General features: G+C 43.0%; 1 protein-coding gene across 4 annotated transcripts in view; it reads left to right on the plus strand.

Annotated features, from left to right (window-relative positions):
- Positions 1–26,663, plus strand: part of LOC123762885 (1-acyl-sn-glycerol-3-phosphate acyltransferase epsilon) — a 43,984-nt gene extending 17,321 nt beyond the window's left edge. For 2 of the 4 annotated variants that reach the window (XM_045749620.2, XM_045749621.2), the window contains exons 5-9: positions 1,561–1,659; positions 2,416–2,484; positions 12,286–12,439; positions 17,930–18,053; positions 24,333–26,663. In XM_045749620.2, coding sequence (XP_045605576.1) covers positions 1,561–1,659; positions 2,416–2,484; positions 12,286–12,439; positions 17,930–18,053; positions 24,333–24,567 — 681 coding nt within the window. In that variant the 3' untranslated portion in view covers positions 24,568–26,663. The remainder of the gene's footprint in view (positions 1–1,560; positions 1,660–2,415; positions 2,485–12,285; positions 12,440–17,929; positions 18,054–24,332) is intronic. The other 2 variants (XM_045749622.2, XM_069302008.1) reach the window with 1 other exon arrangement.
- Positions 26,664–27,081: the final 418 nt, after the last annotated feature.

Here is a 27,081-nt window from a genome sequence, read left to right on the forward strand (position 1 = left end):
CATGTGCCCATCTGGACTCAAGAAGGGTGCTTCTTTAGTGCAAGCTTGGAGTAGCTTTCTTAGTATGTTTTCTGGTATGTCAAGAGGAGTACAGCTGAAGGAGGCATTCGAGCAGAATTCAGTGTTAAGTTTCACTTACGAGATGGAGAATGATGGGAAGCTGCCCTTTCTAGATGTAACAGTCACGGAAAGGAATGGAGGTTTGCACACTGCAGTCTACACTAAGGAAGCAAACATAGGAATGTGCCTCAATGCCAATAGTGACTGCTCAGAAAGGTACAAGAGGAGTGTTGTCAACGCTTACGGCGACCGGGCTCTTGGTCACAGCTCGGCATGGAAGCAAGTCGATGAAGAACTCTGTATGGTAAGGCAGGTCCTAGTCAACAATGGCTTCTCTAACGGTTATGTTGAAGACGTCATAAAAAGAAAGGTGAAACGCCATGCAACCTCAGAAGAGTCAACTAACATAACACTTGTACCTGCCTATTAGACTGTTTTACAGGAACTTCTTTTCGACAGCTCATAAAACAGAGGAAAGTGTCCTGAAAGATATTATTACTGTAATAGGAACGTTATCCCTACAGACAAAAATCAGAAAATGCAATTGACAATTTACTACAAAAACCAAAAAACGGCCAATCTACTCATGGAAAAACTCCCCAGACACCAAACAGAACGCCTTGAAGGAAACCAACATCGTCTATGCCTTCACATGCCCACTTGGGGACTGTAACCCCCAAAGATCTCGGTATATAGGCAAGACAACGTTTCTTTCTAGGCGATTAACAATGACGATTAACAATTAACTCTCCAAAATGAATTTATGGAGGGTTAATTTTTCAATTATCCTCGACAGTGAAGAAAAATGTAAGAAATATTAAGAAGATTCGTATTAGAATTATTAATCTTACCCTTTCGGTCATATTCAACAACATATGTTTACAAGAAAAACTGCTACCAAAATATAGTAGTACGTATATATGTATATGTGTGCATATGTATATGTATGTGTATATAAAGTATATGTGGAACCTAATCAGAATTACATTTCACCTTTTGTAAATGCACATTAATGACACTATGTAAAGAACACATCGACCACTTTATGTAGGGCAGACGTAACTCTGTGTATCTATGTATTTATGTCTGTAGGTTAGATTAGCATTTTAAAAGCACTATACAATCACCTTCTGTGGTTGATTGTTCAATAAATCCCTGAACTATATGTTTAACAGATCTCTCACCCTGTCCATGGAGGACAGAAGAAAATGTATATATGCTGGTAAGCATTGTATGTGTGTGGCCACGTCTGTGGTTGAATAAAAAAAAAAAAAGAAAAAAAAACTGGCTGATGTGACCTAGTAGTTGGGAACAATCTCGGTGAAATGGCTAAAGGGAACCTTAAGGGGATTCCCTAGAAAATAGTTTTCAAAATTGGGTTTTTTGACTCTGGATAAAACTGAAAAATAGGTTTTACCACTTAAAAATAGTTCTTGAATCAATGTATATTCTGTAATTTTGTTGTATGTGCTTTTTAAATGGGCAAATCTTGATTTCCAGACTTGGCTGGTGATCTTTCCAGAAGGTACACGATATTATCCTGCGACACCCAAGGTCATTGAGAAGTCCGAACAGTTTGCAAGAGATAATAACTTGAAGGTGTGTAAACTTTTGTTTATATGGCTAAATAATTGGTTTCATCATATATCTAAACAAAAGTGAAGTAACCTGTGTGTGTTGATCGATTTAATGGATTGATGGATTTGATTTAGTGTAGCTATAGTGTGAGAGCAAAGTTCATAGTGTGATATCCTCCCTGTAATGTGTGATATAGAGTACTGAAGCATCCAGTGGTGTTGGCATACACTAATCTCTCATTTAGTTCATACCATCCATCTTCCACACTATTCGCAAAAGTTTTTTTGATATCTTGATACAATTTTACCTATGTCTTTTTGTTTTCAAAATTGTGTGCGTTTGTATGGGTGTGAGTGCACACGTGTATGTGTACATGTGAGTATTATTGGGCGCCTGGTGCATTTGTTAGGCATGACATTTGAATGGTCGATCATGCCTACTCTAAAAGATGTGGCTGGAGGTGATTACACTACCTTTACTGTTAGTTCATTTAACTTGATTACCACTCTCTGCATACAGGTAAAGTACTACTTACAACTCTAGCTTGTATTTCCAATGTCCATGTGCCTCCCAGTTCTAGTTTCCTCAACTGTACTTGTCCGCCTCATCTGTGTGAGAGATGGCAGACTTCTTGAGTTGAGCGAGATGCCTAGATATGTCTTAACTGGTTAAAATTCTTGGTTAGAATCACACTTAGAATGGCAAATATTACATTTTTTTATACTGACCATTCTTTTATTATTTTTTTCTAAGCACCAAAGCACATTTATTTTGTAGAGACCCTCAGAGGAAGCAGCTGTGATGGATGGTCATGATGGCTCGGGTAGGAAGAAACAAAATCAACTTGTAAGGATTATTAGATTTATAATTATTGCTTGTAACAATGGGATAGGTGTCTTAGCACATGGGATGCTGGTGTCTTAGCACATGGGATGCTGGTTTCTTGGCACATGGGATGCTGGTGTCTTGGCACATGGGATGCTGGTTTCTTGGCACATGGGATGCTGGTGTCTTAGCACATGGGATGCTGGTGTTTTTAGCTCCTTATTTCACGTGTGTCAAAGGAAAACGTTTTTGATCTATAGATAGTAACTATTTTCTGAGGGGAGCCCCATCAGTTCCTGAAGCTATCAAACTTGTATGTGCAATATTAGTTTGGTGCCATCAGTCCTTAGAGTTCGAGTGCCTGCCAGGGGCCACGAGCCAGAACCTGGCCCCTCAGAGAGGTGCAGGGAGTAATGGCCATATGAGCTCTACATTTAGAGTTTGTCATTTTTGTCATCGACTGGGGAAGGCACCCAAAAAGGTAGGTGAACCATTACAAACCTCTAACTGGTTAAAATTGCTACCTACGTCCAAACAGAGGTCCAGAACTCCCCCTAATAAAAAAAAATGAAACGAGCAACACGTCATCCAACTAGCGCGCCCGCTCGTTAGCGCCTCACCCTCTCCCGACAGTGGGGAGGGGGGTGACCCCGCTTAGGCGAGCAGGCCGCACCATCCTTAGTTTGTTGACTGATGTGCCAGGTGTTGGAAGTCTTCTCTGGCCTCAAGCTTTAAGCTTTTGTTTGGCTTTGCATTTGTGGCTTTGCCGGCTCTGTGTGGTGGCCAGGTGTTCCTATAAGTCTACTGGGCTGCATGCGCCTAGGGGGTTCCCTTCCCTAGGTGCCCGGTAAGTACTTCCCTTGCGATTCAGGGGTTATCTTCCCTGGGTTGTTTGGGTCTCACTCCTGTTTGAGGCCTTCATTGCTTATTGGTGTTCTCGCCCTTGGTGTTCGCCGGGGGTTCAGGGCTTCCTGTTTTGCCCCGGGTTGGGAGTGGGTTTGTGCTGGGTGGGGCACACTGCGGCTGGCGCAGCTTGCATTCAGCGGCGGCCGAGGTTTCTCTGGGGATCAGTTAGGCTGTGTATGATGCTTCGGGGTTCTTTTTATTTATTTATTTTTAGCACATTATCATTTCCTTTGGCGGAGGTGGTCTGCCTAGCTTATATTAGAAATATTGCCGGAACAACCGTGGACATTTTCAAGAGGAAACTAGATTTATTCCTCCAAGGAGTGCCGGACCAACCGGGCTGTGGTGGGTATGTGGGCCTGCGGGCCGCTCCAAGCAACAGCCTGGTGGACCAAACTCTCACAAGTCGAGCCTGGCCTCGGGCCGGGCTTGGGGAGTAGAAGAACTCCCAGAACCCCATCAACCAGGTATCAACCAGGTAACCAGCTTCCCATTAGGTTCGCCTAGGTTGTGTTTGGTAGTCCTGCTCTTTTGCCCTGAGGTTTCACATCGACACCGGTTGCCAGTTTGCCTGCAGCAGACAGGGCTTTCCGACTTAATTGGCCCTAGTGTCTGGGCTACCCAGACACTAGGGCCTAGACACTAGAGTAGTGTCTAGAAGCACCTCAAGGTACCCGTAGAGCTTATGTACCCTGCGGGCGCTGGAAATCCCAGTAGGGCTCGGGGGTGGGGGGTACCGTGGACGTGTCATCCGAGTCCTGTCTCACCTTGTGCGATGCTGAGGGGTGTTCGTTACCTTTGCCTCGTGGTGATGATCATCCATCCTGCCGCCCTCATGCTGCCTGTTAGTTTGGTGACACCTACGACCTTGAGTCTCGCAGGACATGTTCCTCGCTTGTTATTCAATTTACTCATTCCTCATCTGAGGATGTTAAGGGTCAGGCGGCTGCTTGGTTGTATGCTAGGTCTTCTGTGTTGCATTGGGTCAGGTTGGTTGCCCTGTAGGAAGCCCCAGAGCTGCCCTGTTTGGATTTTAGGGACCACGATTTAGTGGGGGGGGGGTGACTTCAACCTTGGTTCTGTCTGCGCCCTTGCTTTCTTCCCAGGTGGGTGATGTTCGCATTTTCGCACTGCTCCCACCCCCGCGGGCTTTAGCTGGTAATGAGGCTTGGTTTCGGTTTTTCGAGGGTTACCCCTTCCGACTCAGGCATGGAGGTTGAGCTCGATTTCCTTGCTGAAGCTTTGGAGTCGGCCCACCAGACTTCTCTCTTTGAAGCTTTTCCCTTGGACTCTGCCTTTTCTTCAAGGAAGGTGGGCGTGGATGTGGGCTCTGCCCCAGGGTCTGTGTTGGGGTTCCCGGGGCACGGGAGGAGGGGGGAGCCCACTTGGAGTGCTTGGGCTCCTGTTGATTGTGCCTGGGGCCTTTGTGCCTTCTGGGTAGGGGTTCTTGTTGGAAGGCCTGGGGTACCCTCCTACTCTTCTGCTTTGGCTTTACCACATTTTCTGGCATGTTTAAGCATCGGGCTTGTCCATTTTTGGCTGGAATGTTTTTCAGCAGTTTCATTGTTTGTTTTGGTGGCCATTTTGCCTCCTTAGGGCGCTTCCTTGCTGGTCGCTTGGTGGCGCTGTGTGTCTTGTTTACAGTTAACAGCTGGGTGGTTTGCAATCGCCTTTTGGAGGCGTTTTTCGCTTCCGTCTTGCACTATTGTTCTTCCTGGTGTTTCTGTTGTTCCCTTTTTGAGTGACATCTTTGTTTGGTGTATGTCTGCTCTGCTTAGGGGCATGTAGGTCTGTGGATTGTGCCGAGTTCTCTGCAGTTTCTTGTGGTCCATGGCTCTGAGGCTGGTTGCTTCGGGTAGCTCTTTTGCCGAGTTCTCACGTTTAGCTCTCCGTGGTGTTCACATTCAGGGGCCTGTCTCGCCTCATTCCTCTTTCCACGGAGTGGACGGTTGATGCTGCCTCTTTTGGGCGCCCGACGGTGGACCTCTTCGTATTGGCTTGGTCCAGGTGCCTTCCCATATATGTGGTGCCATTTCTCAACTGTGATGTGTTCACAGTGGATGCTTTCCGGAAGGGCTAGTGGAGGTGGGGGTTCCTGTACCTTCATCCCCCGGTCCAGCTGTTGTTTCAGGTTCTGGCACGGTATTGGGGGACTGGTTCTCCTGGCCCCATGGTGAGCAGCCCAGCCTTGGTTTCAGACACTGCTTGCATGGTGTCCGAACCTGGGTTTTTTTCCATGGCTCCGCCTCTTTCTGCACATCGGCCCAGTGAGGTACCTCGCTGGTTTGACTTACTCTTCCGCACTTTGCGCCTTTTTTTTTTTTATTTACTTATTTTTTTGATGCGGGTGTATCGCCATTTGTATGGTTATCAAGTGGTTTTGTTGATGGTGTCCCACCTGCGGTCTTCCTCTCAGCGACAGTATGAAGTCACCTGGCGGTCTTTCCTTTCCTTTCCTTTCCTCTTTGTACAATTTAGTCAGTGTCCATTCCAGTTGTTTTGTCCTTTTATTGCTTGGCTCTCTCAGGTCCGGCATCTTATCCGAATCCTGTCGCTTCTTATCGTGCGGCGCTGGTGGAGCCGCTCCAGCTTGCATTCAGGGTAGATGTCATTTACGCTCCATTCCGCAAGCTCTCGTGCATTTTTTCACCTCCGGCCTGCTCTTGTGCCTCCCGAGCCTTCTTGGTCTTTGGAATGGGTTCTCTTGTTTCTCTCTTCTCCTCGGTTTGTGGTGGTCCCTTCGGTCTAGGATTGTTTTCTCAAGGCTTTTTTTTTTTTTTTTTTTTTTTTTTTTGCTTTAGCCTCTGGATGTCGGGTGGATAAAATTCATGCTCTTCTCAGGTATGGGTTTCTGCTCTTTTGACCCTGGGAGTCGTTTTGTTCATTTACAGCCTTATTTTCTGGTGAAGTATGAAACGGCTGGTTTCCAGAGGGAACCTTGGGTTGTTAATGCTTGGTTGGTTAGGCCGTGGGTGCGTCATGTCTTGTGTCCAGTTGTGGCTTTATGTTGCTACCTGCGACCCAATTTCCCTGGTTCCCTGTTCCAGGCCTTATATCTCAGGTTGACCGTAGGGTTATAGCCAGCCTGCAGTTTACCTCCATGCCCATAATGTGCAGAAGTATGCAGCTCTTGCTGTTGTCTTTGGTCGATATTTGGGCCGAAAAGTAATGGAAATAGAACAGGGTCTTGGCCGTCGGACATCTTGTTAACATCTTGGGCCCTCTGTGGCCTTGTGTTGCCTCAGGACATCTGTCGCAGCCAGTTGTCTCGTCTTCGTGAGTCCTGCGTTGCTGTCGCCTCCCGAGTAGGTCCCTGTTTTTACTTGCCTGTGGGTAGATAGCTTCAGGGAGCCGACGGAGTTCCCCTCAGAAAACTAGCATTGAATGTAATGAAATGCCATTTTCTGGATGAGCCTCGGAGGCTCCCTGACACCTTCCTTCCCTCCGGTTGGCAGTTTTCAACATTCTCTTAAAGTAGGGTGAGGCACTAATGAGCAGGTGTGCTATTTAGATGACATGTTGCTTGATTCACTATTTTCTATTGGGGGGGGGGGGGGTTCTAGGCCTGCTTGGATGTGGGTTGCAATGTTGACCAGTTAGAGGTATGTAATTGTTCACCTACCTTTCTGGGTGCCTTTCCCAGTTGACGGCAGAAATGACAAACTCTAAATGTAGAGAGCTAGTATGGCCATTGCTCCCTGCGCCTCTCTGAGGAGCCAGGTTCTGGTTCGTGGCCCCAGGTAGGCACTCAAACTCCAAGGACTGCTGGCACCAAACTAATATGGCACATGTCAGTTTAATAGCTTCAGGGAGCCTCCAGGGCTCACCCAGAAAATGGCATTTCATTACATTCAATGCTGGTTTTTGCATGTGAGAATTTTGTTATATAAAATTACTGTATATAGTACTGTACAGTATTCTATTTTATATATGAAATGTAATGGGATTTAAAACAACTGAATTTTTTATCTAAAGTTAAGCTATAATTTGTACACACAAAGAGTTGCCTTAAATATTTTGCTAAAAAAATTCTTGATAATACAATTCTCACAAAGCTGTCACGTTTACATATTGATGAAATTTCACTTGATTGATTCTTAAATTTTGTAATTGTGTTTTCTCAGTACGCTGAACTGCTTGTTGGGATTCATAACACTGAGCTTGTCATTGAAATTTGCAATGGTGAGCTTGTTGGTAGGATTCATAGTTTTCTTCACGGGGGGATCGGTGTTGCATCGTAGATAATCAGTTGAGCGTAGAATTTTGTAATTTTTGACGTTAGAGTAACTGAAGTGATTTGCTGTACAAACTACTACTGAAATTATCTTTAAATTTGTTTATAATATTAGTGTTTTCATAATGTGCAATGCTTAATGTTGGGCTAAACAATTTGATATTGTTTGTATAAATGTGATTTCCATCAGTAGCTGTCTTATATTGTCCCGTCTCTGATGCGTGGCCTTTGGTTCATTGTTAATTATAACCCGTCTTGTGGGGTTTGTTGGACTTACTTTGGCATGGAAATCTGATTTGTAATAATGGAATTTGGAGACTACCTTTGGGATGATTAAAATATTAATACTTAAATGGGGTGATTTGGAATCTTCTGTTATTAACTTGACTTGAGATGATCTCCCTTATAATTGGGTATTTACTTAAAATGCATGCATTGTATAAAACTGCAATAATGTATATTTATGATTTATAAATTACTATGTTTGGCTTATCTCCATTTTTATTATTGATTATTTGTGTGGGGAGCCCCGTTGGCTCCCTGAAGGTATCCCACTGATATAGTGCTATCCTATTTGGGGCTATCAGTCGCAGAGTTCTTGTTGCCTACCCGGGGATAAGAGCCAGAACCTGCCCCCCCCCCCCACCTCAGAGAGGTGCAGGGAGCAATGAGCCCTTTACATTTAAAGTACAGTACATTATACTTGCCATCGACCAGGAAAGGCAGTCAGAAAGGTAGGCAAAACAAAATAGGCCACTGTCTGGTTGAAAAGTGTGACCTACGTCCTTAAAAATGCAAAAGAACTCCCCCATAAAGAAAACAAACGAGCAACATTTCATTCAACTAACCCCCCCACTCGTTAGCAGCACCCCCATCCCCACGGGGTAAGGGGGAGCTGGCTACCCACCATTCAGTTATTGAATGTGACGGTGCTGGCAGTCAGATGTCTCCTTAGGCCTCAATTTCTTGTTTTGAGATTTTTGCATTATATCACTGTTCCTACACTTATGGCATATGCTTGTCTGGATTTCTTGGTTACTGGATGTGTTCGTGGATGCCTCGTCTCTTGGCTGGGCTTTGTGACAAGCGATCACCTGGCCAGCTAAGGGTGATGGGGTCCGTCCTTCTGTTGGGCTCACAGCATGGTGCGGAAGTTCATGGTGGTTTGGCTGTCGCTTCAGAGGTTTCGAGTCGCTTGGGGTTCCATGATCTGGCTCCATTCAGACTGTTCTCTGGTGGTTCATTGTCTATTTTGGTGATTCTCTTTGGTTCTTGGCTCTTTGGGGCTGGTCGTTTCGTATGACTCGTCTGTTTGATTCTTGGGGTTTGGCTTTCCATGCGGTTCATATCCAGGGAGTGTCCAACGTCCTGGGGTACAGCCGGTCTCTGTTTATTTCCCTGTCCACGGAATGGACAGTCGACGCTGACTCCTTCAGTTGGCTCTGCTGGACGTTCGGGCGCCAGAAGGTGGACCTCCACACGTCGGCGTGGTCTCATGCGTCTCCCGATATATGTGGCACCCTTCTCCCGACTGTGAAGCCATTGCAGTGGATGCCTTTCACCAGGACTTTTCGAGGTGGGGTTACCTGTATCTCTTCCTCTCCGGTCCAGCTGTTACTTCGGGTCCTGGCCCGGTTGGAGACCCTACCAGGGGAGAGTAGGTCTGTTGGCCTCTTGGTGGCTGGCCCTGCCTTGGTTTCAGGCGCTGCTTGCTTGGTATCCAAACCTAAGAGGTTTTCCGTGGCTCCGCCTCTTTCAGCTGATCGGTTCTGTCAGGTACCTGGATGATTTGGTCTTCTCTTCCGCTCTTCGTGTCTGGTCATTTTGACGCGGGTCTATCATCATTTGTATGATGATCAGGTGGCTTCGTTGATGGTGTCCCACCTGCGGGCTTCTTCTCAGCAACTGTATGAGGTTTTCTTGTGTTCTTTCCACCATTTTCTTTCTCTTCGTAGGTTGTCCTCTATTTCTGATCGGGTTGTTTTTTCCTTTCTCTCTTGGCTGTTTCAGGCTCTTCACCGTCACCTGCATGCCTCGGCTTCTGTGCCAGGGATGTGCTTTGGGTTGATCTGGTTTCCCTCGTTCCCTGTTTCAAGGCTCGGGTCTTCCAGGTTATTAAGGGTTACCCACTGGATAGACGCCACTGGATAGACACCTGGATAGACACCATGGGCAGTCTATCCAGGTATCCATGGCGTTAGAAAGCTTATTTGTTTGTCTGCTGTCTTCAGCAATACGTCCTGGGCTGACATTCGGGTGCGGAGATTTTTGAGGTCGAACAGGGTTCTGGCTGCGCATTATCTCGTCAACATTCCTGGTCCTAGTCATACATGTGTGGCTTTGGGTCGCAGGTTTTAGCCAGTTGTCTCGAAATTCGAGTTGAGTGAGTGTCCTCCGGCTCCCGAGTAAGTCCCTATTTTTCTTATCTTTGGTGATGTAGCTCCAGGGAACAATAAAGGCTTCCCTCAGAAAACCAGTTTTGAATGTAATGAAATGCTATTTTCTGGGCATTTTCCTGGCAACCCTCCCTCTCTCCGGTCGGCAGTTCCGTTTTTCTTTTTTTATGTTCAACCTCCGAACTGGATGGCTTGGGTAGCCAGAGTGGGGGGGGTCCAGGGGGGGAGGGAGCTGCACAGACTGGTGATGTAGCAATGAGGTGTGACGTTTGCTTGTTAGCTTGTTTTCTTAAGTTGTTGTAGGGGGAGTTCTGCCTCCCTGTTGGGTTTTCGGTCACTTTTTCTTACCACGTGGGGTTTGTTTTGTTATGCCTACCTTTTTGGGGGCCAACCCTGGTCAATGGCAGACATGGAATGTCCCTAACCATATGGGGGGGTTTCTATAAGCCATTGCTCCCTTTACCTCTCTGAGGGGGGGGGGGGGCCAAGTTCTGGCTCGTGGTCTCTGGTAGTCTGAACTCCATTGACTGATGCCCCGGTCTAATATATCACATATCAGCCAGATATTCCAGGGAGCCTCAGGGGCTCACCCAGAAAATGGTGTTTCATTACATTCAACGCTGTTTTTTTTTCTCTTTGTCTCTTTCTCTCCCAATTTTACTCCCAAGCTGCCTTAATTTTCCTCTTGTTTTTATCCCTCTCGCATACTTCCTTTTCTACCAACCTCCCCCCCCCCTTCATTTTTCTCCTTCCCTTTCCTCTTATTTGTGAAATTCACTAATCACAAGATATATATTTAGTAAATAAGGTCACAGAATGCATTTGCTTGGTTTACTACTCACGAACTGGACGTGATTTTTGTGTTAATGCACTTTTTACTTTGTATTTTTATCTTTTTGCACCTTCCAAACATTTTTCATTGCTTGCAGCACTCCAAGGAATGAAAGGTAATGTTTATTCTCAACATCATTGATGCGTGTACAAATGTTGTAATGTACGATACATTTGTGGCTCGGATTTGACAGTACAGCAGTGTTTAGTAATTTATTATTTAGATAGGTGTTGTATTGAGAGAGGAATATAAAAAAGTAGATGCAGCCATAGAGCTCGGAAAATAATATTGGCACAATTCCATTTTTAAGGAGTCTTTGTAGATGGTCACAGCATTAGACAAAAATAATTAGGGTGTAAATTTTTTTTATCATATTTAAAGCAGGATTCAGTGATTTGTGATAATTTTGAGTCTACCCATTTTTATTTCTTGGTACAATACTGATGACAGGCATTGAAGTGCAACCTGTAGAGGCACCAAGTGCATTTGCATCAAATTCAAAGCCTTTCCAGGATCAACTGGGTATCAGAGTTTGCCAGGTAGTGCCTTCCTTCTTTCTCCCTGTGCCACCTCCTTGCTGCTGCTCCCTTCAATCTCTCCCTTCATCATGTTGCTACCTTGAGGGTAGCAAGAGGGTAGCAGTTTTCTGCTCTACAGAAAAAATTCTGTATTGTTACATGCAGAAGTTTCCTCTTTAATAAAATTGCCTCATTTGTGAATACTGTGGTGTCTTCATGAATTAATTTCTTTCTTGTTGTAACCACCTTGGTTGAAAACCCTACACTTTCAGTTATGTAAAGACGACACTTTAAATTGACCGTTTTCTTGGTGATGGGAAACCTTAGGAGGATGGGCTGTTGTCAGCAAAGTTATATTCACAATATGTTATCTAACTAATTTCTTGACTGTTAGTTTTAATGAAGAGAACTAGAAGTGAACTAGGGTTATTTGGAGGTTGTGGGAAGCTGTGTCTGCCATTAGTTAACAAATATGTCACTGGTGGTCATATTGCAGTAGGCCCGGAAAGCTAACCCCTGGGAACAAGCTTGTATCTTCCATATGTTTCATAATGGTGTCCCAACTTTCCCGAAGATTTGGTAAGTGTTTTTAAATGGACTATTGTACTTAATTATCCTTCCAGACGTTGCTGGGAAGGGTAGGGCATTAATACGTATTTAATATGAATATTTAATGATTTCCCAGACAGACCATCTTTCATAGACACTGGCAAATGTTTTTCAGCAACTATTGGGACAGATTTCTCTCTAGCAAATGATTTCTTGTATTATTGAGTTTGTTTATATTCTCCTGTAGTAAATATTCATTACCAAGCCAGCTGAGAGGATTGTGTGTGGTATAGTGTACATAATACTTTGATTGTGTGCGACTGTGAGAAGAGAAGCATTGTTACATCTTAACAGCACATTTTCTCAATACCTTTCACTTGTCGGCAGGTCTTGAAGCACCATCTCGTCCCTAAGGTTAAAGGCACGTGGCTTGTAGCTGAACATCTGCATGCTAAATTTGATGCTCTTTATGATGTCTCCGTGTTCTATGAAGGGTGTGTGAGCCAGGATGGCGTTAGAGGAAATGCACCACAGTTAATAGGTAAAGTCTCGGCCGAGTGGGAGAGTGACCGTGTGTGTAGACTGGATGTCATTTTTTAAAGTGATTGTAGTTACAGTGTACAATATATTTTTGTTAAAATTGTGATAGAGCAAGTCTTGTATAGTCAACATCCAGCACAGCATTATCAAGTGCTTATTATTTTGTTAGTTATTGATTTGTTAATGATTGTTTATTATTTGCTATGGTTCCCGAGTGGAAAAATTCTTTGAAATTGGCCAACTCATCATAGATTTTTGTTATTATTACAGTACTGTATTTAATGATTTTTTTTTTTATATTATTTTCTACCACAGATGTGGCCATACATTTACAATTCTAACCAGCATATATACATTTTCTTCTGTCCTGCATGGACAGGGTTAGAGATCTGTTAAACATATAGTTCAGGGATTTATTGAACAATCAACCACAGAAGGTGATTCGGCGCTTTTAAAATGCTAAGCTATCCTACATACGTAAATACGTAGATACACAGATTTACGTATGCCCTACATAAAGTGTTCGAAGTGTCATTAATGTGCATTTACAAAGATGAAATGTAATTCTGATCAGCTTCCATATGTACTTTATACACATACATATACAAACACACACATATACGTACATATACATATATACATACATATATAAACACATGCATTCACATACATTTGTCTCTTTCACTCTGACAGGGTGAGATAGCTGATAGAGAAACTAGTGTGGAATTAAGCACTTAATCACTGAAGGTGATGAAGGTGAATGTGCTGGTAGAATATTAATCATCATAATATCAAATAATTTTGAGCATTGACTCCACAGCTTTTCCAATTATATTGTCACATTGTTTGTCCACTTTGCTTGTGACAGGCTTTATATTGTTTTATACTTTATTAATCTTCATCTTTACCGCTCTCCCACATTTCCTTTCCGTTTTCATCACTGATTTACATTTACTTAACCCTTGGGTTGTGCCTCTGTTTATATGACACAACATCCTGGTGCACAAGAAGAAATAAATATAGAAATATGCAGGCGATGCGTCACAATAACGTGGCTGAAGTATGTTGACCAGACCACACACTAGAAGGTGAAGGGACGATGACGTTTCGGTTCGTCCTGGACCATTCTCAAGTTGATTGTCAATCGACTTGAGAATGGTCCATGACGGACCGAAACGTCGTCGTCCCTTCACCTTCTAGTGTGTGGTCTGGTCAACAAATATATAAATAATTTAATTCTGATGATTAAAATTTGTTTGCTCTCGCCTCTTAAATAAATATTGCCTCTTTTTTTTCTTCTATCTTCTAGTTTTGACATATTTAATGCCTCTAACCTCTCCTCATAGCTCTTATTCTTCAGTTCTGGGAGCCACTTAGTAGCATGTCTTTGCACCTTTTCCAGTTTGTTGATGTGCTTCTTAAGATACGGGCACCACACAACCGCTGCATATTCTAGCTGCGGCCTAAAACGTTGTGAACAATTTCTTTAATATTTTGGCGTACATTTATTTAAAAGCAATTTTGAAGTTAGAAAGTGTAGCATAGGCCGCCCCCCCCCCCTCACAATGTTCTTTATGTGATCCTCAGGTGATAGTTTTCTATCTAGAACCACCCTTAGTCTTTATCTTTATCAGATTTATTTAAAGATTTCTCACATAATTTATAGGTTGTGTGGGGTCTATGTTCTCCTATTCCACATTTCAGAACATGGCATATATTTACATTAAATTCCATTTACCGAGTGGTGCTCCATATACTTATTTTGTCCAGGTCATCTTGAAGGGCATGACAATTATCTTTATTTTCCCTATTATCTTAGCATCAACATGTTCATATAATTCTGTATTCCATCTGGTAGATCGTTTATGTAGACAATGAACATTACCGGTGCAAGAACTGAACCCTGTGGTACTCTACTTGTGACATTTCTCCAGTTCGATACATTTCCTCTGATTACAGCTCTCATTTTTCTATCGGGTAGAAAATTTTTCATCCATGTTAAAAGCTTACCTGTCACCCCTCCAATATGTTCCAGTTTTCAGAACGACCTCTTATGTGGAACTCTGTCGAAAGCCCTTTTTTTTTTTTTTTTTTTTTTTAGGTCTAGAGAGATACAGTTAATCAATCTCTTTCCTGTAAAATCTATGTAGCTCAATCATATAGACTGATTTAATTCGTTACACACGATCTTCCAGATCAACTGACGGTCTGATATTATATCTTTTTCTCCCAGGTGTTTACCCATTTAGTTTTAATTATTTTTCCAATATTTTGACTATTACACTTGTAAACAATAGAGGTCTATAATTCAGGGGGTCTTCCCTACTGCCACTTTTGTAGATTGCAACTATTTTAGCCTTTTTCATCCATGTTAGCCTTTTTCCACACATCTGCTACGACTCCTGTACACAGTGATGCCTGAAAAATCAATTGAAGTAGAATGATGAGTTTGAGTGCACATTCTCTCAGAACCCATGGTGAAACTCATCTGGACCAACTGCTTTGTTCTTACTTAGCTCCTTGAGCATTTTTCCACTTTGTCTCAAGACACCTCTATGTGCTCTATGTTGTTCTCTGGAATTCTTAGTGTCTGGTTCCCTGAAAATTTCATTTTGTACTAACACTTTGGAACTTCTCGTTTAATGTTTCACACATTTTCTTTTCATTTTCCATGAATCTTTTTCTCATTTTCAACCTCTGAATATTATCCTTTACTTGCAATTTGTTGTTTATGAATTTATAGAATAGACCTGGTTCTGTTTTACATTTGTCCGCTATTCCTTTTTCAAAATTTGTCTTCCTCTCCTCACTGCCAGGTAGTTGTTTCTTGCATCTTTGTATTGCTAGAGTGTTTGAGGGTTTGACCTCTTCCTATATTGATTCCATTTTTGTGTCTTTTGGTCTGTGGCCCTTGCACAATTTCTGTCGAACCAATCCTGTTTTCTGGTCCTGCATCTCTGTTTTGGTGTGAATGTTTGTGTGTCTTCATATATTTCACAAAATTTGGCATACATCTCATTTACTTCCTTGCCTAGCAACAAGTCTGTCCAATTACACTCATTAAAATATTTTCTAAGTTCCCCATAATGTCCTCTCCTGAAATAGTCTAACAACTGTTTCAATGTCCCCATTGTCTCCTAGATTGTATCTCAAAGCATATTTAATGTCCAACTGGACATGATCTTTCTTTCCTAAGTGAGGAAGGTACTGGATGTCAAATATCTCTTCTTCCTTCCTTCCTGGTGAATATTAGATCCAGTACTGCGGAACATCCCCTTCCCTCATTCTTGTGGCCTGCTTGATGTGTTGATACATGAATGTTCCTAAAATGAGGTTTACAAATCTGCCTGTCCAAATGTCATCCATTCTTGTTTCATAGGCCTCCCAGTCTATTGCTTTAAAGTTGAAGTCCCCCAGTACCAGCAATCATGATTTATCTTTATCCGCTTGTACTATACTCTCTCTCATGACCATTATGAGGCCCTTTTGTTTGTCATCCAGTTCTTCCTTAGTCCATGTGTTGCTTGCTGGTGGGCTGTAGGCATTTAGAATTGTCAGTTTATCATCCCGATTCCAGACCTGCAATGCCATTATGTCAACTTCTCGATGGTTGTCAAGTATTAACTCTTACCTTCAGGTGTTCTTTCACCAGTACAGCCACTCCTCCCATATTCCTAGTTTTCCTGTCATGTGAGCACTATGTCATGGGTTCGTATCCTGGCCGGGGAGGATTTACTGGGCGCAATTCCTTAACTGTAGCCTCTGTTTAACGCAACAGTAAAATGTGTACTTGGATGAAAAAACGATTCTTCGCGGCAGGGGATCGTATTCCAGGGACCATAGGATTAAGGACTTGCCCGAAACGCTACGCGTACTAGTGGCTGTACAAGAATGTAACAACTCTTGTATATATCTAAAAAAAAAAGTCTCCAAACTGAGTAGTCCCTTGGGAATATGGCTTCATTTAAAATATTTTCTTCAAGTTTCGTCTCTGTTAATGCGACAATATCTGGGACCTTAAGCTGAATTATATCTTTCGGCTCCCATATTTTTTTTATCTCGCTCCATCTGTGTTGGTATATACAATTTTCAGGAACATGTTCCCTTTCCCATTGTTCTTTACTCTCCCTTCCACTAATGATTTTGTTGCCTTTTTTTATGTACCATTTCACTAGCTTTCCAGTCCCTGACACTTTGCAGGAAAAAATAATTTTTCTTCATTTCTATTCCCATTCAGATGTTTTACTTCAGTGAGGTTCATTTTCAGGTTTTCTCTGTTTTCCTTTGAGAGGTCTTGTCTTATTGACCAAAGTTTGCCATCCTCAACACTGCAATAATCTGGCATTTCTAAGCACTTTCGTCACGTGTTTCACTCCATTAACTGTCACCCTTAAGGGGCGGTTCTTGTCATTCTCATTTTCCTATCCTCCTAAAATCAGACATTTTCCTTTGAATTTAGGCCTTCTCTTAAACCTACTATTTTCTGATTTTCATCTCTGCTGCTGCTCTGTCCACCCTAGTGGAAATTTCCTTTTCTAAAACCCCTAAAGATAATTATGAACTTACTTCTGTCTTCAGTGTTTTGTGCTAGTTTACTGTTGGTTACCAGTTCTTTCCTAACTGCTTGCTTAATTCCTGCTTCTTGTTGGTCATTTCTGGTTTTGACTTCCAAACACACTTCCTTGATTGTCTCTTTCTCTTTTACAATTTGCACATACGTCTCTTTTTATTTCTTCTTTGTACTTTCCTAGTTCTTCATGAACCTCCTCTATGTGAGTCGTCAATGAAGTTTCTCTTTGTATATCCTTGCCTAACTCCATGTGGGCCCTAAGGGGTTCCTTGGAGTTGTTCACCGTATGAGTCAACTTTCTTGTTTATTTCTTCAAATTCATCACTCTTCACTTTCCATACTTCATTTTCTTTCACTAGTTCCTGAATTTGTTCCTCCTGAATTATTATCTTGTCCATTAATGCAGTAATTTTCTTACCTTGCTGCAGAATACTTCCTTTTAAAGTACGAAACTAGCCCCGCTGAGAGCTCCATTTTCTTTTTCTAATTGTACTTTTTCTTCATAATTCTTTAGCATATCCCCAAGAAAACCTCCTTTCCTTATATCATGTAGTGAGAATCCTTTGAAACAATCATCTGTTGGTGTGTTTACAATCCCCGTGGTGGTGGCCATCTTTGTTACTAACAATAGTTTGTTGTAGAAAAACTCTTTAAACTCGGCAGTTTTCACTCGCTTTCACTTCTTTCTCGTATCTTATTTACTTTTAAAATTCACACAACCTTTGCGTAACCTGGGACACCACTGTAGCCTTCAACCCGTTCCCAATACTTGGGTAATTCTATATTCCTGGAGCTTGCTGCAGTATGACTCCTGCCTCCTCCAGCTTCTGTCCTGTGTGTGTGTAAATAATCACCTATTGACTGTAAATGTACTATTACAAATGTGTCCTTAGTTAATACCACAATGGTTTCTCTGGTCAGAGTTCCTGATGGGGAGGTGTAAAAAGGTTCACATTCATATTCGACGCATCCCCATGACGGAGGTCCCAAATGAGGAGGAGCAACTAAAGACCTGGCTTCAAAATCTTTATATAGAGAAAGACAAGTAAGTATCAATGCCAATTTTTTGTGAATTATAAGAAAAGTTGATTCAGTAATTGAATATGTGGAGAGCTATATCTGTGGCATTTAATGGCACCTTTCATCATCAGCTTTTTCAAGGAGCCTCTGTGATGTCTTATGAGATAGAGCTAATATAGTTTTCTGTGTGGATCCCCATTGGCTCCCTGAAGCTGTGACAATGATTCAGTGCCATACTACTAGGAGTCATCAGTCACAGAGGTCTACTGGCCTACCGGGACCACAAGCCACGACCTGGCCCCCTCAGAGAGGCGAAGGGAGCAATGGCCTATGAACACTTTTAAGTGTAAAGTTTATCATCTTTACCAACACTAGGGAAGCACCCAGAAAGATAGGCAAGTCAAAACAAACTATTTTATGATTTAAAAAGACTGAAGCCTCAATCTTGCTAAAAGAACTCCCCAACACTGAAAACAAACAACCAAAATTTCATGAAACTAGCCCCCCCCCCCCGCTGCTAGTTTGCCCCCACCTTCCCCCTCGCCTGGGGGAGGAGGGGGCCGGCCCATCGCGTCAGTTCTGTACTGATGTCCATGCTTGGTGGTCACATTGCTCTGGCTCCAGTTTCTGACTTTCTGAAGATAGAAAACTGAGAGAAAAAGAGAAGATATATGAACTAGAAATGACCATGAAGGAATTAATAGGAATTCAGCAGCAGCAGTCAACATACAAGACTAAAGGTGTTCATTGAATGGGATGTGGGTCAGGAAGCCAAGAGAAATAGAGGAGAAAAGTGAAGGGAAAGGGAAAGAGGGACAGGAACTGGAGCTGGGGTGGTGGGAACAAGAAATGGGACCAGGTCACGAGGATGGTAATTGGATACAGCAAGAAATTGGGCCTAATCACATTGGCAAGGAAAGAGCTCGGGAGAATGTATATGTGACTAGACAAACACTAACACATGTGACCCTCCAGAATCAGAATGGGACTAGCTTAAAGGGAGAATCTATTGTACCTCCTGGAAGGAAACTAAGCCGCCCAGTACAAATCAATAGCATAATAATTTTGTAAACAAATGCAGATAGCACTGCAAATAAAGAGATAGAGTTACAAGAATGAGTAGCAGAACGGCATCCTCATATAATTGTAGTTTGAGACAAAACTGATGAACATAATAGAGGAGACAATACTCCCAAGAGGATACCAGGCAGTAAGAAAAGAAAGGATAAATGGGATAAATGATGGGAAAGTGGGGAGGGGGAAGTGACCCTACAAATACAACAACATTGAAGCTTTGTGGAGGTAAGAGCTTCTGGCGGTAACCAACCAGCAGGACCTCATACTAGGTATGATAACAGTGAGGACCACGAGGATAATGGTAGGTGTTATTTACAACACCCCATTAAATACTGGAAGGTCAAGTGTGCAATATAGTAAATGAATGGAAACATGCCTGAAGGTAATAAACATGGAAGCCACAGTGGCAAGGAGAGTCAGAGCAAAGATACTAATACCTGGCAATTGTTACCACAGGGAAATTGACTGGTGAAGAAAGTAAATGGCATTTAAAAAGTAAAGGGACATGGTACAGAGGCAAATTAGGAGGCAATAAAGAGCAGGAGGAATGAATACACAAGAATCAGGAGGGCAGCAGAGCAGCAGTTTTAAAAATGACACTGTTGCAAGAACAAAGCCAAGCTAAGCTGTTGCAGTCATGTTCAGAGAAAAATTGACACGAGACCATGTGATTAAACTGTGAGGACAAGGAGGAACATTCTTGGAGAATGACAGAGAAGTGTTTGAAGAACTCGACAAGAGGTTCTAGGAAGCCTTCAAACCAGAACGAGATTGTTGTCCAAGCAGGGGTGACAACAGACAACCAGAAACAACCCTTGACAGAATTAGTTAATGTAGAAGAGGTAAAAAGATACCTGGAGGAGCTGGATGTAACACGCAGCAGGACCAGACTAAATATCGCCATGGTTACTGGAGGAAGCTGCAGGGATCTTGTGTTACTGATTAACTACGTTGTTGAACATTACACTAGAGATGGGAGAGCTTTTGGAAATCTGGAAAAAGGCAAATGTAGTTCCAATATTCAAGAAAGGGGGCAGATATGAAGCACTACACTTTATTCTAGTGTCATTAACATGCATGCCCTTCAAAATACTAGAAAAGGGATCGTAGAACATTTGAGAAGAGTAAATTTTATAAAATGAGGTACAACAAAGCTTCAAAAAGTCTGGCTTGAGGATGGGTTGTATAAGAAGAGGTTGAGAGAACTCAGCCTCAACATTAAAGAAGAAACATGGGGAATATGATGAACTATGTACAAGAAATACACAAAATGGATAAAGGAAGCCTATTTAAATTCAAATGAGGTAGGACAAGTAGACATCGATGGAAGCTTGACATGCAATTAAGTCAAGGAGATGCAAGCAAGTTCTTGTTTCCTGTAAGGGTGGAAAGCAAGTGGGATGCATGGAAGGAAAAGTTTGTTGAAGCCAATTTCATCCACAACATTACAAAGAAATATGATGAAAATATTAATGTTGAGAGGGGCAATTAGTGTGTCAGTATAAGGGAAAAATGCCTGTAACACCCACATTTGTATCAAGTGTTTGTTCCACAAACAGTTGATGATAGTGCTGCTTGAGGCGCACCGCCGCCACCACGGGTAGGAATCTAACCTCCAACAAGACTACATGGACATCGAGCTGAAGATCTTCTAATATGCACAGGGTGGGCACGTACAGTTGAACTTGAAGTTGAATCTTTCCTCAATTTCCCCCTACGACATCGCACAGCATAGCGAGATGCTAACACAGCAGACCTCTGCTTAGTAACACTCTGAAAATTGCTAAAACTAGCCACAACACAGCTACTACTACTGATCATGGTCACTAAATCTAGAAAAGGAGTCTTCACTATGTCGATGGGAAGAGGTACAGCAAGTGGCACAGTTGCGATTATGGGACACTGGGTTTGGAGGAGTAGATGAGCCGGGCGCTTGGATGGTGTCTCTGGACCTCTGGGATGTGCATTAGCACATCCCAATTCATCCGGGGTTCAGGAATTGGCTCGGGTTTTGTTTTGGGGCGTCTCTGTTACCGCTTTCGTTGTCTACTGTTCGGATTGCACCTAACACCTCGCGTGCTCACGCGGCTTACTCAGGTCATGCTGGCCTGTCCACGTCTCTTAGGTCTTCGGGTGCTGCTGGCCTACCACGAAGACTGGCTGGTCTGGGTTCCCAGCCAATTCGCATGTCTGCTTGCCAGGGATCTGGATCTTTCTAAGCTCGCCGGGTTCGAGTTCCTGATGAACTGGCAGAAGTCCCATCTGGTTCCCTCTCAGTTTCGGACTTGGCTGGGTCTTGCGTGGGACTCTTGGACTGCTTCCTAGTCTCTCCCTCCGGAGTCTCTGCTTTGGCTGCGCTCCCACCTTTACTTGTTTCTGGGGGGCTCCCGGGTCATTTGGTGGTTGCTTGAGGGTTTTTGTGGGAGCTTGAACTTTGCTGTGATGGTCTATTGATTTGCTGTTCTGGTTCATTCAAGGAATTCCCTTCTGCCTCGCTCGCGGCTGCTGGGTACGGCCTCCGGGAACCTTGCGTTGGCTGCTGCGTCGCCGGCTTCCTCTTCAGTTTTTTTGGGGTTCAGTACCTTGACGCCTACCCGAGCCCTCGCTTGATGTGCTCATGGACACGGCGTCTCTTGGCTGGGGCTTAGTGACCAGTGCTCACCAGGCCGGCCAGGGGTGGTGGGGTCCATTCTCCCGTCGAGTCCACAGCACGGTGTGGGAATTCACTGTGATGTGGATGTCACTTAGGAGGGTTCGGGTCGCTCGCAGATCGACGATCCAGGTCCATTCGGACTGTTTCCCGGTGGTTCATTGCCTGAACCAAGGGGGTTCGATGTGGTCCTTGGCACTTTAAGGCGTGTCGCTTCGGGTGTCCCAGGGTTTGACTCTCCTGGCAGTTCACGTTCAGGGGGGTGTCCAACGTCCTGGTGGATGGCCTGTCTCTGTTCATTCCCCTTTCCAAGGAATAGACGGTTGACACCGACTCATTCAGTTGGCTTTGTCGGACGTACGGGCTCCCGGAGGTGGACCTCTTCAGATTGGTGTGGTAGAGGTGTCTCCTGGTATATGTGGCGCCCTTTCCCGACTGCGGGGCTGTTGGGGTCGATGTGTTTTGGCAGGACTGGTTGAGGTGGGGTTATCTCTCCCCCAACCCCCCCCTCCCCTGGTTCAGCTGTTGCTCCAGGTCCTGTCTCACTTGGAGACTTACCAGAGGAGAGTAGTTCTCTTGGCCCCTTGGTGGACGGCCCAGCCTTGGTTTCAGGTGCTGCTTGCTCGGTGTCTGAACCCAGGGATTTTCCCTCTTTCAGCAGATCGGTCAGGTCCATTACGTGGCCGATTCAATCTTCTCAAGTCTTCGTCTGATATTTTTTACTCTAGTCTATCACCATCTGTATGGTGATCAGGTGGCTTCGTTAATGGTGTCCCACCTGTGTACTTCGTCTCGGCTGCAGTATGAAGTTTACTGGCAGTCCTTCCGTTTCTTTTTGTCTCTTCGTAGGTTTACTTTGCTTTCTGTTAAATTTTTTGTCTTTTCTCTCATGGCTATTTCAGGACTGTCATCTTATATCGAATACTGTCTCCTTGTATCGTGCGGCACTGGCAGAGCCGCTGTAGCTTGCTTTCGGCACTGATGTCACTTTTGCACCATTTCGCAAGCTGTCTCGGGCGTTGTTTCACCTCCAGCCTGCTCATGCGCTGCCTGAGCCTTCCTGGTCGTTGGACAGGGTGCTCTTATCTCTCTTTCCCTCGATTTGTAGTGGCCCCTTCGGTTTAGGATTGTTTCTCCATGGCTCTTTTCCTGTTGGCATTGGCCTCTATGGGGTTGGGTTGGTCATGCTCTCCTCCGGTGCAGAGGTTTATGTTTTTTTGGCTCTGGTGATAGGTTTGTTCATTTGCAAACGTCCCCTTCTTTTCTGGCGAAGTATGAGACGGCTGCTTTTTTGGAAGGGTCCTTTGGTTGTTGATGCTTGGTTGATCAGGCCTGGGGTGCATCATGTATTGTCTGGATGTGGCTCTCCACCGTTATTTGAGCGCCACGGCTTCTGTGTCCGGGGATGCGCTCTGGGTTGATCTGGTTTCCCTTCTTCCCTGTTCCAGGGTTCGGGTCTCCCAGGTCATCCGCAGGGTTCTTCAGTTCAGCCAGCCTGCTGTCTATCCCCGTGCCCACGACGTTCGTAAGTTTGCTGCTCTTGCTTCCATCTTCGGTAATGTCTTGGGCTGACATTTGGGCGCGGGATTTTTGGCGATCGACCAGGGTCATGGCTGTGCGGTACATGGTCAGTGTTCCTGGGCAGAGTCGGGCCTGTGTCGCTTTGGGTCGGCGATTGTAGCCAGTTGTCTCAATTTCGCGTTGATGAGCGAGTGCCGATCGCCTCCTGGGTAAGTCCCTCTTGTTTTCGTCTTTTGGTAAGTAGCTCCAGGGAGCTGAAGGGCCTTTCCCCAGAAAACCAGCATTGAATGTAATGAAACGCCATTTTCTGGGCGAGACCCAGAGGCAACCCTCCCTCCCTCCCTTCGGTCGGCGTTTTTTTTTTTTTTTTTTTGCGTGTTTTTGACATCCAGCCTGAGAACTCGGGTGTTGGTAGCTGGCTTCAGGGGTCTGGGGCTTCCCCTTTCCCCTCTCAGGAAGGGGGAGGGGGGGGAGTTGCGCAGACAGCGGGGCGTGGTGACGTCATGCTCGTTTGTCTTTGGGGAGTTCTGTCCACTCGTTTGACTTTCAGTTGTAGTTTCGACCAGAATAGTGGGTTTGTTTTGGGATGCTTACCTTTCTGGGTGCCTGACCCGGTCGATGGCAGACATAGAACGCTCCAAATCACACGTGCATTTCTATAGGCCATTGCTCCTCGTGCCTCTCTGAGGGAGCCAGGTTCTGGCTCGTGGTCCCTAGTAGGACTAAGAACTCCATTCACACTGACTGACGCCAAAGTCTAATACAGTATATCCATATCAGCCTGGTTAGCTCCGGGGAGCCTCCGGGTCTCAGCCAGAAAATGGCATTTCATTACATTCAATGCTGGTTTTTTCTTATTGGAATTGAAAAAGATGTATTTTTAAGGAAAAGATATCTCGGGAATGCTGTGTTAAATGTAAGTATTGTATAATACACATCCCAGGGCTTAAGGCAAGCTTTTGCCAAGTTATAATTTTCCTCTGTACAGAACTGAAACAACTCAATTAATCCTACATGATATCAAATTCTAATATTAACTTTATGTGGTATTGACAGATTGGCAGAAAACTTCTTCACTAAAGATAATGAGAAGAGAGCAACAGTGCAGAAGAGGTTAGGTGGTCATGCCTCACGTATTAGCATTTGGTCAACCCTGTCATCATTTCTTTTCTTCACCGCCATTACTGTGCCCTTCGTGTGTACCAAGATTGGTCGTCAACTGTATCTTCAACTGCTGCTATATGGTACTCTGGGATCCTATGGTTGGTTAGCCATCCGCTCGGTTTGTTAGCTTCTACAACCGAAATTAGAAAGTTTTCCAATATGCTGACAGTGGGAGTACTGCACGGGTGGTGCAGTGTGCTTCTTGGCCTTCCCACCGACACAGCAGAAAGCAGCTATAAGAACATTTATGAATAACATTTATGAATTGAATTTGAATAGCAAACTATTCAAAGTAAATGTACAGAAATGTGTACAATTTCAATATTGAAAGGGGTACTTAAGTTTGTAATATGGGTCATGTCCAGAAAAAAATATATGTGCCATATTTTGTGAACTTGTTGAAAGAGAACTTTTGCCACAAAGAACAAATTATGGGATTATATTAATGTATCTATTGTGACTGTAATAGTTAAGATGCTATTCAATTGGTGGAAGTTGCATTATATTTTGTGTACGGAGCAAATCTAGTAGGTGAGTAAGCCAGCCATTAGTTAGGAGTGTCAGTGTTTACAAGAAGAGGGCCATCAGATCTATGAGAAATAAGTAGCACTTGCACTTGTTTGTTTTCCATTTTAACATTAAGAAATTGACATAGGAATAAGAGTCTTGTTAAGTTTTTATGTAAACTGATTGTTATTGTATGATTTTGTTCTCTTGAAGAGAGGTGGCACACAGAAAGCTGTGAAGTATATTAATACTGTACTTCCTCGTGACATTCATGTGTCCTTTAATCATTAACAATGCATTACAAATAATTATTTGGCAGTTAATGCATTCTGAGCATTAAATAGGGCTAGCTAAATTTGTTTTATTATTATGTATACAGAATATACACTGTATATATCAATATTTGTCTGTATATTATTAAACTAGTTGAGGAGATGCTTTTATCAAGTTGTACACAGCCTCTTACCTTGAGTAAATTACCCCAATGCAGGTTTGTTAAAAAACAAAGTTTGCATTAATTTTATCATCTAACCTTCCTGCAAATGAATTTGTGTAATGTATTTTGATTTAAAAAAAACGATAATTGTGTGTGTGTGTGTGTGTGTGCAGAATAGTCTGCAAAGCCTTTGAGTGTGTGGCCACATGCTTGGTGTTGGTGTGAGTGCAAGTAGACACAATGGCCCTCAGGTATATCAGCAACAGTAGCAGTTAACTTCTGCCCATGCACTTTGATTGTCATATACACAATACAGTACTGAGTGTTGGGTTCATATTTGTATATTCCTTGGTAACAGAATTCTTTGTCTTTCCTCACTCCTGCACTCATTTGTATAACATTTTGGTTAATTTGTTAATGTGCATTACCTGTACAAGGAAGAATAAAGCAAGTTCAGATTGGGTTCATAGTATACTATGCTTCCTTTTTAATTTCCAAAGGATGAGGGTAAAAGAATCAAATAGTTAATAATTACAAACTCTCATGTTATACATATACAGCTGATAATGCAGCTACATTAAAAATGGTGCAAAGGTTTGAGTTCCTAATAGAATTCAAGTTATACAAATAATTGGCAGAATGTGGAGACAAGATTGATTTAATTATGAAGAAAACTGGTGATAATGGACGGCACAAGTCTGCAGGAATTACTGTGAAGTAGTAATAACCAGGCTACTGTGTACTAACGGAGAGCGTACCATGTTTGTGAGACGGTCTCCACCAGTGTGTACTGACGGAGAGCATACCATGTCTGTGAGACGGTCTCCACCAGTGTGTACTGACGGAGAGCGTACCATGTGTGAGAAGATCACCAGTGTGTACTGATGGAGAGCTTAATATGTCTGTGAGAAGGGCTCTACAAGTTTACAATTGCTTTAAAGTACGTGTAGGAATGAGAACATTTCATGACTTTGAGGCTTGATCACAGTACAAGCCTATAAACAAATTAAGACATTTTCATGCGAGTGAAAATGACGAGATATTTTTCTTGTGCTACAAATAATTTTATGTTAATTCTAGCGCTGTTTATTCTCCATATGTGAGGGTTTTGATTTTGGGAAATCAGTGTATAAAATGCACTACATGCATTTTGGATGTGTTAATATACAAAATTTATTACTGTATATACATTTTAACTAATAAGCACAAAGTGCATGAAAGATGTAACTTAAACATTTTTTTTGCAAAATTTTGGCAGTTTGAATAAACATAAAAGCATTTATCTTATTTTTATTTAGTGTTTCATAAATAAACGTTCTTAATTGCAGTTCTATTCTTAATTCTAAATTATATGAAGAATGATATAACTGTTGCATATTCGAATTGTATAGAATGTGTATTTTAATGTGTCAATTGGATTTATTGGCTTTATTGACATTGCTCTGTATAAATGGAAATGTACCATTTGTTCACAAGACTTTGAAAATGTACTGTGTAATGAACACGAACCTACACACATCTCGTGTGTCATAGCTATACCGTAGTTGGACGGTGCGGAAACTGTACATCCATAGTCTATACAATAATTATGCAAGGCATATATATGTAATCACCCATATCAACACTTATAATTAAAGAATTATATTAATGCTCAAAATATTTGCTAAAGAATTAAAATTACTTTAGGTTGGTTATTAG

The sequence above is a fragment of the Procambarus clarkii genome, chromosome 47 (genome assembly GCF_040958095.1).
Source record: "Procambarus clarkii isolate CNS0578487 chromosome 47, FALCON_Pclarkii_2.0, whole genome shotgun sequence".
In the NCBI taxonomy this organism is placed as follows: Eukaryota; Metazoa; Arthropoda; class Malacostraca; order Decapoda; family Cambaridae; genus Procambarus; species Procambarus clarkii.